Source organism: Rousettus aegyptiacus, unplaced genomic scaffold (genome assembly GCF_014176215.1).
Source record: "Rousettus aegyptiacus isolate mRouAeg1 unplaced genomic scaffold, mRouAeg1.p scaffold_m13_p_6, whole genome shotgun sequence".
NCBI lineage: Eukaryota > Metazoa > Chordata > Mammalia > Chiroptera > Pteropodidae > Rousettus > Rousettus aegyptiacus.
In genome coordinates, this window is record NW_023416309.1 from 366,141 (window position 1) to 385,693 (window position 19,553).

Here is a 19,553-nt window from a genome sequence, read left to right on the forward strand (position 1 = left end):
TAGAGATGAAGGAAGATTTGATTATGCTCCAAAAGTTTGTCTAGAGGAATATTCCGTTTCCCATTGGTATCATGCTACGATTCACTCCAAACTAAGTCCACCGAAGTTAACCCAAACTCATAATATACGTGCACATACAGACATTTCTGCTATAGTGTGAATTTTTATAATACAGTCAGGAGTATAATTAATCAGGGAACCTAAATTGTATTGTGAAAACTGCTAATGGTCCTAAAAAGAGGGCATGATAGAAAAGTTGTTGCTGACAGCACAGCTACTTCGAGTGCTATCATACTGTTTATCAAAATAGTCATAAATATAATACAAATAACTGTGCTAATAAACTGCTGGTAATAGTAGTAAAAGGCTATTGCTTTTAAACAAAAGCCAAATAAATGGCTGTATGGCTCAGGTTTTGTTTTTTGTATCTTTAATACATTGAAATGCCTGGAGGAAAAATGACTTCGTATGAAGCTAACCCCTGATCCCTTTTCCCCCCTCACTGAAACAACCACTTTTACAATATAATTTTGGATGACGTATGGATTCTTAAGAACATGCTTATCATGTTATATAAAATAAGAATGATTACAGAATTATCAGATCTGTACCCCCAAAGCCAACAGTGCTCCTACCTACATAGCAGCAGCTCTAGCAACAGAAGTCAGAGATCAAGAATGTTGAACTATGTTACAGAAATAAAGACATAGGAGACCAATGCCTGACCAAAGAATTTAGAGATAGAATATATAAGGAGCACACCACAATACTCTTCCACAGCAATACTCTGAATAAACAAGCTGGGGGTGGAAGAAGGTTACATAAAGACAGATTTGGAAGTCCATCTATAACAAGAATGGGTAAAGTAACTATTGGCTGAAAGAAAAAAGAAAAACAGCAACCTAGTACAGCACTTAGTTGTTCGGCTGGAACACCCACCATACATTTGGCCTAATCAATGGAGTAATCGCCAATATCCAAGAAGCAGTAAGGTTGGTAACCAAATTCAAAACCGAAATGTATGCCTCATGAAAATATATTTCTCCTTAGCTGTAGAAATTACAACAAAATGAGGCCATTAAATCTTGTTAAACTTGACTGGAAGACTAGATGATGGCAGAGGAGCAAATGAGCTCAGCAGGCCAAATACCTAGCCAGTATTAAAAGCAGGGTCCATAGACGGTTTCTAAGTGCTGTGTGATCATACTTGACTGAGCGTATTATGATGTTGGAAAGAAAGGAACAATGACGTTTCAAAGACAGGATGGGAAATGGCTGCAAGAACAAAAACAGATAAAAAACAAACAAACAAACAAAAAAAACAGAAGAGGAAAAGGAAAGGCAGAAAAAAAATACTTTCAAAATTTTTACCAGAAATTTTAAAAACATACTAAGCTATTAAGAGTAACGGCGTTAAAAATATATATATTTCAAAATCAATTCCCAAAACACGTTCATTTCTTCCGAAAAAGTTCTTAAAAACAACCGCCAAAAATGAAAGGGAAATTAAAGGCAGGAGATAATAACGTTATATACGTAATTTCTGTAACTTGGGATCAGTTTATTATTCTTTGTTCTAAAGAATATCAGCCACATGAGAATATCAGCCACATCAGAGTTATCTTTTAAACTTTTCTCCTAACATAAAGGGATCCAGAAAGATACACAGCCATTAAAAATAGTGACTATTAATGAATGGGCTGCTTTTACAGATGTGTGAAAATACCCCTAAGTTTTACATAAAAGCTACAGAAATCATATCACCGCACCATGCAAATGTATCCTAAACTCTAGCCTGGAATGAATTTTCTAGCGGGACTGGAAAATCCTTCGAAGCCATCGTCTACTCGAGCCATCAATGTACAGACACCTGAAGACCACTGAGTCACCTGCGCAGCCCGTGCTCCTCCAAGAGAAATTCCAGCTCCGCATACACAGGGGCCTGATCTGGAGGTCAGCAATCAGGGTCTGCGTCAGAATCCGCGACTTAGAGAGCAGCTCCCTCTGTCGGGTCGCGACGCCCTGCGTCCCGCTCGCGGGGGTACTGAAACTGGAGGCTGAGTCGTCGGCGAAGACCGCCCGCCACGCCGGTCTCGGAGCAACAGCAGCAAGCGCGGCGAGAGGCGGTGGAGGGGGCGCGGCCCGGCTGCCCGGCGCCCAAAGGCCTGCACTCCTCTCTGGCCTACGACGGCAACGCGGCCCCGCTCAGCGGCCCGCGGGCCCGGGTGCCCTCCGCATCTGGCCTGCTCGCCCTCACCGGCTGTCCGGTGCGCTCGCTCACTCGCCCACCCGCAGGCCTACACAGAGGCGCGGCCCCGCGAGGGACGCTGCCGCCGGCACTAGCGAGCAACGCTCCGCGGCCGCGCCCCGCCCCTTTGTGACACCGCGTGCCAATCGCTCTTTGCAGTTCATGCTGCCCTCCAATCAGGCGTGGCCGTCGGCAGCGGCGGTTGCTGGGAAGCCGGGGCTCTCTGCGTTTGGTGGTTGCCTTCAGTTAGGAGTTGCCCGGATGTTGATCCTTTATTTATGAGAGGACACCTGACTAGGGCCCAGGCGGGCGGGCTAGAGATCCGTCGCACAGCCAGTAGGGAACACCCGGGTCGGCCTCTAGCCTGACGAGTGTGTGGGTTGCTTCCCTGCAAGCAACCTAACCTAAGGCGCCGTTAGAGGTACCCCATGTGCTAGGTACAAGTTTCGGGCAGGCCAATAGATGGCCTGGAGAGCCAGTGTTCTTTTGTGTGTCTTGGACCAGCCTCCCTTGAACAGATCTCCCTTCCTGCGTTTAGCATATTCTCTCCCCTCATTAATCCTGCAAGGTTCGTACTGAAACTTCTACTTGACAAAGGAACAAATAAAAACTAAGAAGGAAAAGAATTTGCCTAAGTAGAAAAACAAGATTTAAATCTAGGTCTCAGAACAAAAATCCAACCTGTTCCACTATTCTACTCTGCTTTCAGATTTTAGCCTTTTCTGTAAAATGAGGGCATTATCTGGTAGAGGTAATGGAAGCTGAATAAAAACACGAAACGTGCCTACCACAGGGCTATGTTCCCTCCCCCTTTCAAACCTCTCAAAATAGCAATTTGCATATTTTCTAACTCTATATATTTCTAACTCTCCTGAACTCCCTGGAATCAATCCCAATGATAAATCAGTAGATTCAATAACTGCAGAAGAAAAACATGTTTAGCCAATGCTTTTTGAGCGAGACATCACAGTAAGCTCAGACTCAGAGCAAGAAACTGTACCTAAGTAAACTAAGGGAGAGAAGGTACATGCACAAAAGGGACAGGGAAAAGGGCAGGCAACTAGTATGCACCGGCTCCTGTATAGGGTCACTCTCAAAGCAGAGCAGAGCAAACAGCTTGTCTGTGGGACCTGTACAAAATCTTTGAATATGAGCAATTCCCAGTTCGATCTTAAAAGTGCCCAAAGAAGTAGTGGCTTCAGGATTGAAGAAGCCAAACAGGTGTACCTATAAGATTGTGCCATGGTTACAGATTGACTAATCCGCACTGAGATGGCATTGCACAGGAAAACAGACTAGAAGGAGGATCAGCCGGATGGATATGTGGCTAATGGATACCACATTGGACAACAGTTACAGAACATTTCCATTAGTGCAAAGCTCTAAGGAACAGTGCTACTCTAGAGGCTAACATTTCCATCCTCAGCACTTCTCCCTACCATTACCTGGGGTCATTCCACGTCTTTCACAAAATAATGCAAAGATCCAAGGAATGGAAATGAATACATTAGAGCAAGGATCAGCAAACTTTCTGTAAAGAAAATATCTTAGGCTTTACAGGCCGGGCTATCCAGCTGCTGTCACAACTACTTAACTCTCGTATTATATGTAGGATGAAAACAGCCACAGATAATATTAAAATAGGTATGGTTGTGTTCCAATTAAACTTTATTAAAATTAAAAAAAAGACAGTGGAGGGAGGCCCACTGTTTGTCAAACTTTGCCTTAGTGGGTCTGAAGGGGCATTTTCAGAATTCAGTGGTATCAGAGAAACCTTCTCTCCTATTGCAAAGACTCATGAAGTAGATAATCCCTTATCCTCTATCACCTACCCAGACTGTGACGAAGACAGGGCTCTCGCCCATGTAAGGAAGACTCCTGGTCGTCTATCTGGCATTTGCTACCTCTAGAATTTCTTGCCTACCCATGAAATGCATCAACAGGTTTCTTCTCTAATAAGCTCTAAATCATACTGTGGCTCTAGCAAGATGAATTCAATCAAAATAGAGTTTCAAAAAACAAAACGAAATACTGTGAAATGTTTATTTTTGCTTTGCCATTTTAAGCCTGATTAGGTGCATTTGGTAAGAGGTGAGCATGCTGTTTCAGTATTTGCTTTTTATAATTCAGTTAGCACAATGAGCATATGAGACAGCATCATTAACTCAAGGATGTAGCTGGAGGCTGAGATGTGATACCCTCTAGGCTCTACTGGCCTGCAAAGGCATTCAAAGGATCATCAAATACGTTGGCAACCTTCTGTTCAGATCTTGGTTCAGGTGCTGCCTGTGAAGATCGGCTTTTTGGTTTCATTGTCTTAGCTTGGATACCAGAGGAAAAGATATCATCTTCAAAAAGAAAAAAAGAAAAAGTTGCTGAATAGGCACACATGCACACACACACACAAAATGCTTTTAAGACATATCTACACTAACCACCAAAGACTCAAGTATGGTAACAAGTATGGGATACCAAAAAACACCGAGATAGAGCCAAGCCTCTTAGACTCTGGTACTGGTTCTGCTACTAATTAAATTTTATGATCGCATACAAGTCATATGTTCTCTCTGAACACTATTTTCTCAGCTATAAAGGTATGTGCACACGCAAGAGAGGAAAAAGGGCAGGATAACTGCATCTCCAAAGGAGTCCCTGACTTCACTATCTATAACTTTATACTTATTTCTGCATTCTTTTCCCATGGCAGCGGGCCCCAAACTTTTTGGTACCAGGGACCTGTGCTCCTATGGGAATCTAATGCCTGATAATCTGAAGTGGAGTTGAGGCAGTGATGCTAGGGCCTGGGAGTGTCTGCAAATGAAACTTCCTTCACCTACCCACCACTCACCTCCTGCTGTGCAGCCCAGCTTCTAACAGGCCACAGACCAGTAGTGGTCCATGGCCCAGGGGTTGGAGACCCCCGTCCCATGAATTTTAAAAGGAATTTTAAAAGGAAAGGGCAATAAAAATAAGCAAAGGAAAAGAGAACACAAGAGTCACTCTTTTTCAGAATAAGTGCATCTATTTGAGGCATTTCAATACTAAGAATGTTAACTCTTTAATACTACATCATGTTTAGCATTTCACTGACTTGTGTTCTATGATTTTTCTTAGTAACTTTTACTAACCCAGTAATGTTACTGCTAGGATTCCTTCCAACAGACATTTTAGCATGTGTAAATAGGGATATGTACACCCAAATGGTAAAGACTATGGCATTATTTGTAATAGAGAAAACTTAGAAACAATCTAGATCATCCTCAATAGGCTAATGGCTGAATACAAAGCATACTACACAACCACAAAAAACAAGGAAGCAGATCTCTACTAACATGGGAAGACATTAAGTGACTAAAAGGAACAGAATAGGTAAACTATATTCTTATTTTGGAAAAAAAAAAAAGTATACAAACCAAACTCTCCATAACAGTTACCTCTAGGGTTTGCTTTTTCACTTTTTACATTTTCTGAATAGTATTAATGTATTACAACAGGCATGTCTAACTTTTTGTAATAAAGTCTCTTCTGCATCCGATGGGTAGAAAGCAATTGGGGACAGAGCACATGGCTTGCTTAGAGAAAGACCCCAAGTGGCATTGCAGTACCAGTTTTCATTCTCCCACTTAACTGTATGTATTAGACCTGAGAGACAGAGGGGAGGCTGTATAAAGTGTATATCTGACCTCAGCCCAAGACCTATCCACCAATACACAATACATTTAAGAAGCCCTACCTACACTCAGGGTTTGGGGGCCACTGGCTTACCCATTAATAAGTAGATGTTATACCAGGGAGTGAAAATTGGCATGTTTACAAACACAGAAGATCTTTGGTGAGATGTGAAGTCTGAGTTATAACCTGCTTTCCTGTACTCACCTGTTCTCCTCCTGAACTGTCCCTCCATTCTCTGAACACTGATGCTCACTCCCAACTAGAACTCTGACTCACCCAACTGCATCACGCCCAAGATACGCACTTTAGCCTATTTTAGCATGTGCATTAGTTTCTGATCCTCCTGTCGTAACATCAATGTTCAGGTTTGTCACAGATAAATTGGCAGGGGGCATATTAAAATGAGAGTTAAATTATACTTAAAAGTTAAATTCAGGACTACTTCAAATCCTTTATTGCCATCCTACCAAAAAGGTTTTTCACCAAAATGACTAGTTCATTTATTTACCCATCCTCAGCCTAACAAAGGATTACACAGCAAGCCAAAGAAAACCCACTGGGGAACATTTTCCAGGAAAGAGCCAAGATAAAGGTAGCAGGAGAAATATCAACTCATTGAATGGTAATGCCTCTCTATGTCATATGCAGAAAACCAGACTTACCCATGTCGTCATCAAATATAGACTTAGCTTCCACTTTCTTTTTGGACTTTTCTTTTGGTTTTACGGTTAGGTCAGCAAAGATATCAATGTTATCATCAAACAAGTTGGGTTCCAATGTTCTTTCCTTCTCTCTTGTTTTTTGTGAGGGTTTAATTGCTTCTGTAGCAAATATATCATCCTTGTTAAGGCAAAAAACAAAAAACAAACAAAACAAACAAACAAACAAAAACCAGCAAAACAATTATTAGAACAAAACCTTTTTCTTTTTTACTAAAAACATTTATTTCAACAAGTAAAAATGCAATCTGCTACACTGTTTTGGAACAGCCACATGACTTACCCCCCTGCCAAATCTCTGCCTATTCCAGTCTTTTTCATTCTTCTAGTCCCAGCTCAAATGCTAATTCTATTATAGAGGCCTTTTCTACTGGACCTCACAGAAGAACAGCCTCCCATCCCTACTCATCACTCTGCCTCACTGCCCTGGGTTGTATTGTTTATAGTAATCAACATTATCTGAAAACGTATTTATCTGTTTCCCTGTCTGTATTCAATTCTCCTCCCTGAGAGTGGTAGAGAGCAGAGCAATGGTCTTAGTTCACCTTCTGTCTCCAATACCCAGATGTTCAAAATGCACCTGCCCAGAGAGTGTCACTGAAGGCCTTAAAGCCTGTGCTCAATCATCAGCTAGGGCCTGTTTCCCCAAGAACTACAGGTTAAGCATGCAAGCTGTACCAATACTGCTTTATATATATCTATCACAGAGTGACCTGCCAGAAAAGCTGACTGAAGCAACATTCTGATAAAAATCCCCAAAATCAAAACCTGTATCAATGGTTATATCCAGCCAGGAACAGCCATCTACTATGAAACAAAACACAAAACTACTTCTGGTTAAGTTTCAGAGTTATTAGTAACAGGACCTAATTATAATTACTAAGCAAGCAGATATCAGGCAGCAACAAGACAAGCTTAGTGTAATCTATGACTCAAATAAGCCAACTAGTATTTTCCTTAACATTGAACCAGGAACAAAAACATATTGTTATATCCTATTACCTCAAAAATATCTCGTGCTTTTGAGATGACATCTTGCTGACTGTTGGGTTTTGACTCATTCTTGCCTTTCTGATCTGGAAAGAGATCGTCCTCATCTTCCAGGAGAGGGAAGGGATTTTTCTTTGCTGGTTTTGGTTTAACAGACTGGAAGAGATCATCATCACTACCTGTCTCACCCAGAATAGGAAACATGGAGCTCTTTTCCTTACCTCCCCCTAGCAGGTTGGCTGGTCCCTCTGCTGCCTTCACCATGGCTTTTCTGATCTCCATAGACTGAGATCCAGTACCTTTGGAAAAGGTGTCTCCAGAATCAAAAAGGTCATCCTCAAGAGACTGACCCAGAGATTTCCCAGAGAAGCTTCTGTCTACTCGCAGCACCAGACCACCTGTCCAAGTTGAAGTGGCAGCTGCCACCATCTCCTCAGAGCTATCTTTTCCACCAGCTGCCCTGGGCTGTGGCTGATAGCCATCTGGTGAAATGGCACCATGTGCCAATTGTGCAACGGATCTTCTGGGCACACTCATGCTCTCACTCTCACTGGACTCCTGTGCGGCCAATCGCCGAGCGGCACGGGTTTGCGGTCTGCGCTTCCCTCTCACTTTGACCCGGCTCTGCAATGGCAAAAGACCACAGATTGACCTGATTTTAAAAAAAAAAAAAGTGTCCAAAGCTAGCGTAACAAATAATCAGTAACTCAAAAGTTTTGTAAGGTTATCTGATCTACCTCAATCAAGATATCATCTAAGACACAAAAGAGGTTATTTCTTCAAGATTTCAAAAAAAAGTTTAATAGCTCCTAGTACTCTGAAACAAAGTCATTCCTAATCCTTTACTGTTCTCCATTTTTTCAGTCTTTTGAGGGCATTTTCTACTCAATTTCATACAAAAGGCTTCATCCACCACTAGAACCATGCAAAGTAGGCATGTTGGTGCTCAGTGTCCCATAACCCTGCCTGGTCCCTACTCTGCCCTTATTTAAAAGCAAGAATCAGGGGGAATTCTGGTACTAGGGGCTAGTGTAAAATCAGGCTCCAGGAGCAGGGAGATATCAGACGATAAAGAGAGAGAAGTAATCTAAGGTGTTCTTTTCTTCAAGTCAATGAACAGTAAATTCAAATGGCAAATATTTTACATAAAATTGTGGCTTAGAAATCAGAACTTTTAATATAACCTCAAAATATGAGTTACCTATTGCAAAAATGCAGTATTCATGATATTTTCCAAAATATATAATCAAGTAATTTTGAGAAAAAACAAGCTACTTTGGGAAAAGTACTTGACTGTAATTACCTATTTCAAAGAAATTTCACATATAATTTTAAAAAGTAGCCAATTTAAACTTAACCAAAAATAGGTAAATAAATATAGAACAAAAAGAAGGATGTTTTATATTTCACAAGGAAAACAAGTTTGGAAACATTTGAAATGAATGTTTCAGTCCAGGTTACCCTATATACTGTCTCTTACTCAGAGACCAGCTAAGGGTTTCTGCAGAAGGAAGACTGGATAGGAAAAAGAAAACAAACAAAAATAAAAGCAAAACCTTACAGAGTTCACAGTCCATCTGGCATGAGTCCATAGTCCTGTGGAATAGTGTGGTGCAACAGGACTAGCCAGGGATCTGAGCAGGGAGCCCAGGATAAGAGGGCAGTAGGGGAAATGTCACAGAAGCAGTGAGGTCTGAGCAGAGCTGTCGATGAGGAAGGGCATTCCTGACAGAGGAAGCAGCACCATTCCTGACAGATGGATGCAGCTGGCACAGGCATTAGATCAAAGAATGGTGTCTGGTGTGACCAGAGTTTAGGTATACAGTGTGGGGTGACCGGTGGGGAAGTTGGAAGCTTTAGTTAGCACAGATTATAAAAGATTTTAATACCAAACTAAGGAGCTCAAAGGTCCTCCTTTGAGCAGTGAGGAGCCAGCAGAGGAGGGACACAATCTGCTCTGTGTTTAGAAGACCTCCAGGTGGCAGTAGAATTTCACTGTGGCTACTAAGAAGAATGTAAATGTAACAAATGCAGGGAGTGAAAAAGTGGACACAGAAATAAGGAGGCGGAAGGAGGGCAAGGAGGCTAAGGATGAGGTGTCTCCTTCAAATGGGAAGTCAACCTATTGTGTGTAACTGATAGACTAGGAAGAAATATACAAATTGTTCTGGATTAAAAAAAAAAAAAAAAAAGCAAGCAAGCAAGCAAGCAAAGGTGGATTCATCACCTTATTTGCACTGTGTAAGGTGTCGGCCTGAGCTGGAAGATCAAAACTCACACCGGCCTCCACATTCCCAGTAAGAGTGGGCATACTTTCCAGACTGTGGATTCTCCCGGGTTCAGATGAAGGAAAAGCCAATTCTGGCAAAACAGGATTCATTCCAGAGATCTGAGGAGCCACTGCAGGCAGCAAGGCTGCTGGGTTAATCGCTAAATTTGCCTAAAGAAGAAAAATAAAACTTATTCTATATATTTTCTTAAACACGGTAGTCTATTATTTTTACTGTGACACATGACGAGGCTCACTGTACAGAATGTCTAATATCAGAAGAGAAAGAGAAATGCAGGGAAGTCTTCTCATCGAGTCTTAGAATTAAAACAGACTTTCACACCCATGTCCACCACTGGGATCAAAGATGTTACAGACATAGCACACAAGCAGCAAGAACCACAGGGTGGGGAAAAGATGAGAAAATGCTTGGCAGCAGCGACAAAAGTACAAATCCAAAAAAGTGTATATGCCACAAGGCAGGTAATGAAGATTCCAGACATGTTCTATAATTACTTGTATTTTCCAGATCCGGGGGGATGGCTCTTTGGTTTTAAATGGAGTGAAACCTGGTGAGTCCTGTGTGAAATTACATTCAGTTAAAAATCCATTGGGGTAATAGAAAGAAAAGTGTCTCTTGGATTATACTTAGGCTTATAAATAAATCTGTTATGGAGCTAAGCTGTTGCGTTCTGTAATTTTCTAATAGGAAAGGCATTCGAATCTCTCCTAGGGGCTCAAAACATGTCCCTTATGCCTCCTCGTCCATTGCATAAGTGGAAGCTGGCAGACTGTACATGGAGTAAAGGGAGATAGAAATCATAAAAAAGATTCATGAGAAGTGCAGTGTTGCCAGAGCACCAAAACCTGACCGGTTGGCAAAACTGGTTATCCCACACGGCAAATGTTATTCACCCACAGACTAATGCACTGGTTCTAGAAGCAAAAGAAGCCAAAACTTGGGACAAGTCACTGGAGATCTACTAGTTTTACTGCCTATTTCACAGCTCAGTTCACTGGGGCCTCCACGAGACATACAGGAACAACTGCAAGCCAGAATGAGAACTCACTCTCCAGTTCTGGCCTCTTCTCAGGAGTGACTCCACAGAGAAGACTGCTGAGGACAAAGACCTAACAGCAATAATTTAAGAAGAGATAACATGGAGGGGGAACCAAAAATTCGATGCAATTAATATTTAAATTCAAATGTAATACTCCTCCAAGGTAACTCAAAAGGAGAAATGGGAGTTCTAGTGGGAAGAAGATTCTTCACCTACCTTAACTCTATCTTGGGATCGAATTTCAAAGTACTACCCCCAAAATAATGAAAAGTATAGATTCATGGAACTGGAATATGGACTGAGGAAGAGAGATGAGTGGGGGTAAAAAAAGTAAAATAAAGAAAAAGAGGTAGTCCTAGGTGCTGTTTCCTTCTTAAGTAAAAGAACTCTGAATAACCTGGGGTCTACATCATGGAGTTAATCTGCACTGGGATGCAAACAAGAACTCGGTCCTTAAAGGGATCAATCTAACCTGAGGAGTTTCCGGTTTCCATACGCTTTTTTCTTTGATATCTTGAGTGAATTCAGAATGTTTCTGGTTCTTGAAAGAGGAGACAGAATGGTCTTTTATTACTGCCCTCTTCTTTTCTGGTATCTTCAAGAGAAAGAGAATACCAGAAGAAGTCTGTCAAGTATCTCGGACATTTTAAAGAAAAGTCATAATGCAAAAAAAAAAAAAAAAAAAAAGTTCTGGATTCTGAGTTTTAAAAGTCATTCTTCAAAATGATAACTGAACTAACTCAAAGGCACCATTTCAGAAATAGCATTTAAAAGACTGAACTTCTCTGGAGTCTTCTCTATGATAAAAAGAAAACAGACAGTACTTATAAAATCTACTGGGGCTGGGGTATGGGGACACACATACAGGCTAATATTCAGATTTAAAGCTTTGCACCTGAAAAGCATGAATATTTTGTCACTGTTTTATATGCACTGGTCTTTAATAAACGACTTAAAAAAATCAAACAAATCTGTAATAAAAGAACCTAAGTTAGCTAATGTTTTAATGTTAGTTAGAGTATATGAGATTAGGACATGAATGCCTTTATCAGCACATTATTTGCCATTCATTTACTATTAAGCACCACAATTCTCTGAGTATTTTCTTTAATGGTATAACTAGACATCAATTTCCATTCCCAGAACCCTTCCCACATATCCCAGTACTGAGAACAAAAGGCTGGTACCAAAGGCTGGGACTTGGCAGAGCTGAAAAGGTCATCATCTTCATCATCCCCAAATAGGCTCCCAACACTTGGCTCTAATGACTAGAACAGACAAAACTCAAATTCAATATCCAAAAGAAAAACAGCTTACAAAGAGAGCTACGTGAGTTGCTGAGAAAATATCTAGTACAACAATAAAGCTATGATGTGGAGTACCATTTGGAACTGACCCTGGTTTTTTTGGTGCCAGAGAAAAGGTCAACATCTGGGTCATTGTCCTTCTGAAGCTTGTGACTAAAAAGGAGCTCTTCATCCTGAAAGACACCTGTGCTCTTGGGGCGGGCATCAAGATTGGGGCTCTGGAAAAAGAGGGAAGTTCATGTGTATTTAGACTTCTAATGATTTATCACAAGGAAATCACATGTAGCTATGTTATACTGCAAAGATGGAACAACAAAGATGCTCCCTGTGGTTCTGCTTATAATAGCTAAAAGTTGGACAAAGCCTAAGTGCCAATCAAAAAGGGAATGATACACTATGGAATACTAGGCAGCTACCAAAAATAGGGGAAATATATATAAATATGGATAACACATACATAATCTGGAAAGATATCTTTTAACCTTTCTAGTGTCTGAACTTTTTACTTAATCATTTAGTTCCATAATAAGAAATATTTTAGGGGTAAAAACACACAGTTAAACAAGTTCTCTCCATCTCATTCCCAAAGAGAAGAAGAGATAGCAACTGACTTAATACTAGAAACTACAGAGTGGCATGCATCCCTAACCTGTCAGTATCTTAGGCCAAAGACCTGGCACAGGTGCGACCAATCAACTTTTCCCTATGCTGATCGGCCTTCTATCCCACTATCTTCAGTTCCAAATGAGTTCTTATTTGCTAAGATATCTGAGATTTGAAAGCCATTATTTATAGTATTTGGTTTGTCACTATAACGCTCCCAGACTAAACATTCTAAAATTCTCCCCGATTTCTTTAGTATCAAAATCACAGATTAAAATAAACAAACAAACAAAAAAAACACACTTCTGACGAGATGGGTCACATTAAAAGTAAACTAATAGTTAATTATTAGTTATACATAAAAACCAGTATAACATAGCAAGTAAGGTTAAAAGTTCCATAACTGTGAAAATTGTAGTACAAAATCATAACAAAACAAAAACTGGAGAACAGAAGCGACCGGAAGAAAATATAACAAAAGTGATCGTGAGGATACAAAGAAATAGAAACCCTCGGTTGTACAGCAATCAACATGAGAGAACTGGTACTATGAAATGAAATCTTTTTATCTTTCTAAATACTTGAGCCTTTATTGCTTTTGCTCACCTTTCCTACTTCTTTCTTTGGAGCCTGGGTGCTGTTTTGATCATCTGTTTTATCTTCTTCCTCATCAAATAAGCTCAGAACAGTTTTGGTTCTACTTTTGGTTCCTCTGTCCATTGGGGATAATGAAGAAAATAAATCAGAATGCTTGACTGCTTCCTGAGTAGATACAGTCAAAGCTTCTTCCTGAAAAATGGAAATATTAAAGAAAAAAATAAGTAACATCCGAAAATACAAGTTGTATTGTGGGGCCTACCAAGCTTCTCATTAATCTGGTAACTGTCACATTTGCAGGTTTCAGGACACTATAGTTCATCACATCTACTCCCAGGTAACAAAATATTGAGACCAATCCTTGATTGGCTGCTCCAATGGAGAGTCTTATGTAGATCATTCATAGCCAAAGATAATTTTTCCAATCAGTTTAAAGACAAGGGTCCCTCTTTTCTACCAAGAGATACATGATAGTTATAATCCTGATCTACATAGGTTGTTCAAGAGCTATAAGTAAATTGTAAGTCACAGAGATAACACAAATACCAATCATTGAGAGTGGATCATATATTTCCTAATAGTTAACTAATACACAAATCCCAAGGAGAAACTTAATTGATTAAATTAGACACTTAAATTGTAGAAGGCTTACATCATAAGCAATTGGAATAATCTCTAAAATAATCCTAAAATGTAGCATTTATTCATTCAATAGGTACCACTATTCAGGTGAGTTACCATTGACTGTAAGAATCAATATTACTGTATGAACTACCAAGGAAGAAAAAGCAGCTCCCAATTAAACATGCCATTGATTGTGGGATGCGTCCTAATTTCGGAGTGGTTAAACTGTGGAAAAAAAATGCTTCTTTGAAGAAATACGCAATTTTAAAAGTGACTACCATATATGAGGTAATAATATTAAGTACTATAAATATAGTGGTGGGCAAACCAAACCTGGCCCCAATCCTCAAGGATTGTATATTATACTCAAGCAAGAGAGACAGCAGTACTACCAGCAGTTAAGAGTTCAAGTGTAGAATGGGCTGTGACCACAGAAACTGAAGGGCTACAGGAACACATAAAAGGTCCACATCAAAACTAAAGGAAGAGAACGTTATACGGTGTCTCAGGTACAAATAAAATAAATGGGTGTATCACTACAGCCCCAAGGAAACTCAACAGGAAAAAATATATGAACGTTCCTCATGAGGCTCTGGAAGACAGATTAAATCTAAGCAGCTAAACACACAAAGTACAAGCAAGAGAAAAAGAAAAGGTATACAGAGACTGATAACAGTAGCTGATTTCCACATGTAGCCAGCACCCTTATACATAGGCCTCTTGTAGGAAAGGACAAACCATTCAGGAAAAGAATGCTAATATTTTAGAAGACAAATTCCACTTTAATTCACAGCGAACATCAACTAAATGTAAAAGAATAGTAAACTAAAATCTTCTTAAGACTCTTATTTTAATTCAAGTAAAGGTGAGGATTAGAAGAGAACCAGGGATAAGACAAACATTAAACAGAACAAGTCAGAAAGAGAAGATATGCAGAGAGAAAACCAAAATGAAAAATAAGATGTGGAAAAACATCTTGAAAAAGGCAAAATGGACATCAATACAAAATGACAATAATAATGTAAAATAGGAAACATGCACATCACTGTGTGTACACATATGCTTAGAAAAGAGACTGAATGGCAAGAGCAATGTTGAAGGTGTCCCTGAATTGTGTGATCAGAGATTTTCTTCTTTATACTTTTCAGTTTTTTCAAAACTTTCAAAGTGTCATTTATTCTTTTTATTTTTTTCTGCTTTTACTTTTATTAGCATTTATTTGATGCTGAATTTACTCCCAGGCCATAAGTTTTTGATTCTTCAGTTTCTTCTTTGTCTTCTGTGCAACCTTCTCTCTTGGTTTAGGAACCATATGATCTTTTTAGTAAGGATCATCCCAATGCGGCAGGGAGAACTTATGTATCCATCTGCCCATGAGCTCTGGAGGTTCTGTCCCACATCTTGGAAGCTTGGTTCACCTGGATGTGTTCAATGACCAGAGAATCTACACCTAAACCCTTAAGTTCAACATTACTCTCTGCATTTTTAATCATGTGGAACAAAAATTCAGCACTCTTTGCAAGCCATCAATCCTGCATCTGGCCCCACTGTAGGGCCTGGTCACGCCCCCCACCCCACTCCCCAAACTCCACCACTGTAATGACAGAATGGCACAAATTGCTTCTGTAAAGAGACATCTTTCAGATACTTGGTGGCTTTTTGGGATATTCATACCTTAATGGCCTGGGTAGTTTCACAAATGTTCTCAAAGTGTGTTCTTAAAGTGAACATGAAAATCTGAACCTTTTAATTTACATAATTTTGTGGGGTTTTCTGGGTCAAGTGAATAGCAAACCATTTTCAGAGGTTACCTCAGGCTGCTTACCGAAAAAGGGCAATTTATTTTCTGTAGCAGAAAAATGTTAAGGGTATGTGCATATGTGTGCACATGTGGATTTTACAAAATCATATCAGAATATATGAGAGATAAACATACCAGAATACACAAAAAAAAGTCTACCTTTTCCAACTCCTCAACCACATGAGATCTCCCAATTTCTGCAGATTCTTTGGCACTCTCAACCTTCTTGTCCACAGGTTTCACTCCAAATTGTGCCTCCTTCTCTTCTTCATTGCTGAATAGCAAAGGTGGTACATCAGGGACAGTCTCTTTTTTCTACCAAAAGATGGGTAAATGACATCCTTATGAAAAATAATATCAATAGAATCACTTTAAAATGGAGTCAGAGCTGCCATCCCAGAGGAACTGCCTTGCATGTCTTAATCCTCAAATCTTTGGAATGTTAAAACTGGGCAAAATAACCTTTGCCTGTTCCTCCCTGTCTGTTGAAACAAATCCTCATCTTTCAAGGCCCAGCTCAGATGTCACCCAGGAAGGTTTTCCTGTTCTCTTCAGTAAGTAACTGTTATTTCATTGGTAAGAATATTATTTATATCCCTACCTAGCCCTTATTGTTTTCATAATTTACATTAATAGCTATCACACATCAGTTTGTCCATTTAACTGAAAGGTCATATAGAATATTTCCACAGCTAGTCACTGTGTTTTACAACAAGTAGGAGCTTCAACACAGAATTACGAGCACTTTATCCTCTCTCGCATCTGTCCCTTACCCGGAAGGCAGGGATTTCAGAGATTAGGAAACTGGGGTTATGTAATTGCCTAGAGTTATTGACACTCTTGGGGCAAGTAACATCAAAAATTTTGAGAAAAAAACTATAACCCTATCATACTAATAGACTAGATGATATGAGGAAGTAAGCTGTGAAGTAGTATCTAAATTAAGTTAAGAAAACAGATTTGGAAACTAAGAATATTATTATGATAGAAAAAATATGAAGTACGAATAATAAGGTAAAGAGATTTTTTACTTGTTAGGAAGAGGTCCTTCAAATGAATATTCATTTGAACTTGAAATAAAAGATTATAAACCCACAAGAGTTTGAGAAGAGATAAGGCTAAACTGCAATGATTAAAGAAAAAAATTTTTGTGGAATATGGACTCACTGAAAACTACATATAAATTTTGATGCGAATTGATGAAAGTAAAAAATGAGACTTACATATGGTGAAACATATTCTCCTCTCATATAACTATGGGCCTTAAACCAAGAAAATGCCACACTAACTACTGGTTTTAAACCTTCCTAAAAATAACCTGACTCTTCATCTTTGTCATGAAGTTAATTTTCTTGACAGGTGAATCACATTTAACTTATTCTAAAATATTCTAGGACCTGTAAACAAAAAATATCTTTTAAATACTGTTATCTAAAGGTGATTATATCTCACATGGTAAAAATCATTGTCCAGCTACTTAAGATGTATATCTTTGACATTTTGTTTTGTTTAACAATCTTAATACTACAGGTTGAAAGACTAATTTCCAGAACCTTCAAAATTCATTAGATTATATTTCATTTATCCAAGGTAGAAGTTATTATTTATAATTTACACAGAAAACCCACTCATATCTCCCAGCTCTGAACCATGGAGCCACTAAATGTCTTCTTTTGGGAGATATAAGTATGGGAGATTCAAGGAAAGGATTATGACCACATCAAAAGCAGCAGCAGGAAGTCCCAGAACCCAAGGAAGGAAGTATGCTCCCCCAATGATGAAAGTTTCTAGTGCAACCCGACTTAATGAGAATGTGGTTAAGAAAGAATTCTTCAGTCATTAACTGGTATGTGCCTGGTCTGGGAAGTTTGCTTTCATAGAACAAGTCAACATTTATATTCTGTCTGAAAATATGAAGAATATTTCCAGACAAGAGACAACCACCTCTTCTGGAGTATTCTAGGACAGGATGAGTCACCTAGAGCACATGGAGTATGAGGCTAGAAAAGATGAGTTCAATTTGAATGAGATTACAGGTGGCATGGTAGACTCAGCTAAGGTACTATAACAAGGAGATGATAGAACTTGTTGGTTTTAAGAAGAGAGCCAGGGCAACAGCAAGAAAAGCAGATGAAGGGAAGAAGCATTGACAGAGAGGGCAGTTAAGAAATTATCTCAACAGTAAAAGCTAAAAATGACAAGACAGGTAGGAATGGAAAGAAACATTACTAACAAACGCACAGAAAACAGTGATGATTACTCCATCAAAGGAGAAATAGTCATACATTTCCTGGCACAGTTATACTGTGGAATACTACATGGTGGTGAAAAAGAGTTAAGATAGAGCTTATGAAAATGACAAATATGCTGCAGGACAAAATAAAAGATGCATAAAAATATAGGAAATAATCTTAAGATGTGCAGGTACCAGGGATATGGTCGCTCATCACTGTGGTGGGAGAAGGAAGGTCTCCTCCATTAAGCCCATTTTGGATTCTATAGCTACTTCCACATGGAAGGAATGTCAAGGGGGCTCATCCCTTCTTCCCTGTCTTAACATGCCAAACTGGAGTGGTCTGATGTTGGGGCTAAAGGCCCTCACAGGAGGCTGTGAGTCAGCTTGATTCTTGGCCTTATAGGCTATCCCAACTCAGTAGAGGACGTCTTCATGGAGTCTAGCCTAAGAAGCTCTAAATTTCCCTTTGGGACTGTTAGCAATGGCCAGGTGGCAAGAAATACTGCTTGGCCTCACTTTGTTCTATGTGTGCATACTCACATATATCCACCTAGGCAATGTCTTGGGGAAGGATGAATGACAGGCCAAACACAGGATTTCAGTATGCCTAGGTTCCCTGGACAAATATCATCATAATGCTGCCTTCCTCTCATTCCTAATACTCCTTTTTGATACAAGTTAACATCAAGATTAGCTAAATTTTTTAGCATAGGTGATTGTAGTAGTGCTGCCATGTAGATATAATTACTGGAAGGATATTTAGACCATAAAGCAACTGAATGGCTTTTTTTCTCATCCCATACTTTAAAAACACTTTTTAAAAATGTGGTAAAAAATACTTAACATAAAATTTACCATTTTAACCATTTCTAAGTGTATTGTTCAGTACTATTAAAAATATTCACAGTGTTGTATAACCAAGCTCCAGAATTTTTTCATCTTGCAAAACTGAAACTCTGTACAGATTAAACGACTCCCTTTTTCCCTTAACCAGAGTCCCTGGCAACCACCACTCTACTTCATGTTTCTATAAGTGACTATTCCAAGTACCTCATGTAAGTGGAATTATACAGCATTTGTCCTTTTGTGACCACCTTACTTCACTCAGTATACTGTCCTCAAGGTTCATCCATGTCGTACCATGTGTCAGAATTTCCTTCCTTTTTATTGGTTGGTTATTAATACAAATCAGGACCAAAGTACTAATACTTAAAACACATCCCTAAAGGGAATAATTTGTGCCTTAACTGGCCTAGCCTAATGTTAGCAGAACTCAGTGCCACCGGCACTAAGCTAGGTAATTCCTCCAGGAGAACTGTAAAAGTGCTCCCCCCAAAGACTCCGAAGACCTACGCCTGGCACTGGGCTCCATGACATGGAGGAACCCTTTGCTCCAGACTTTGTGAGTGTGCTTCACCTGTAAAAC

At 39.5% G+C, this 19,553-nt stretch overlaps 2 protein-coding genes across 15 annotated transcripts in view; both read right to left on the bottom strand.

Moving 5' to 3' along the window:
• ZFAND4 (zinc finger AN1-type containing 4) overlaps nt 1–4,143 on the bottom strand; it is a 78,150-nt gene extending 74,007 nt beyond the window's left edge. For 4 of the 7 annotated variants that reach the window (XR_001596414.2, XM_036222053.1, XM_016140938.2 and 1 more), the window contains exon 1: nt 1,770–4,143. Coding sequence is in view for 1 of the 7 variants with exons in the window: in XM_016140941.2 (XP_015996427.2) it covers nt 1,890–1,932 (43 nt within the window). In the remaining 6 variants the exon portion in view is untranslated. The remainder of the gene's footprint in view (nt 1–1,769) is intronic. The other 3 variants (XM_016140941.2, XM_016140939.2, XM_016140940.2) reach the window with 2 other exon arrangements.
• A 134-nt stretch (nt 4,144–4,277) lies between these two features.
• Nucleotides 4,278–19,553, bottom strand: part of WASHC2A (WASH complex subunit 2A) — a 51,419-nt gene continuing 36,143 nt past the window's right edge. For 2 of the 8 annotated variants that reach the window (XM_036222047.1, XM_016140937.2), the window contains exons 22-31: nt 16,051–16,206; nt 13,476–13,658; nt 12,356–12,484; nt 12,147–12,227; nt 11,432–11,554; nt 10,415–10,477; nt 9,857–10,069; nt 7,642–8,253; nt 6,583–6,760; nt 4,278–4,596 (exon numbers count right to left, since the gene is read on the bottom strand). In XM_036222047.1, the coding sequence (XP_036077940.1) occupies nt 4,457–4,596; nt 6,583–6,760; nt 7,642–8,253; nt 9,857–10,069; nt 10,415–10,477; nt 11,432–11,554; nt 12,147–12,227; nt 12,356–12,484; nt 13,476–13,658; nt 16,051–16,206 (1,878 nt within the window). In that variant the 3' untranslated portion in view covers nt 4,278–4,456. The remainder of the gene's footprint in view (nt 4,597–6,582; nt 6,761–7,641; nt 8,254–9,856; nt 10,070–10,414; nt 10,478–11,431; nt 11,555–12,146; nt 12,228–12,355; nt 12,485–13,475; nt 13,659–16,050; nt 16,207–19,553) is intronic. The other 6 variants (XM_036222049.1, XR_004951244.1, XM_036222051.1 and 3 more) reach the window with 6 other exon arrangements.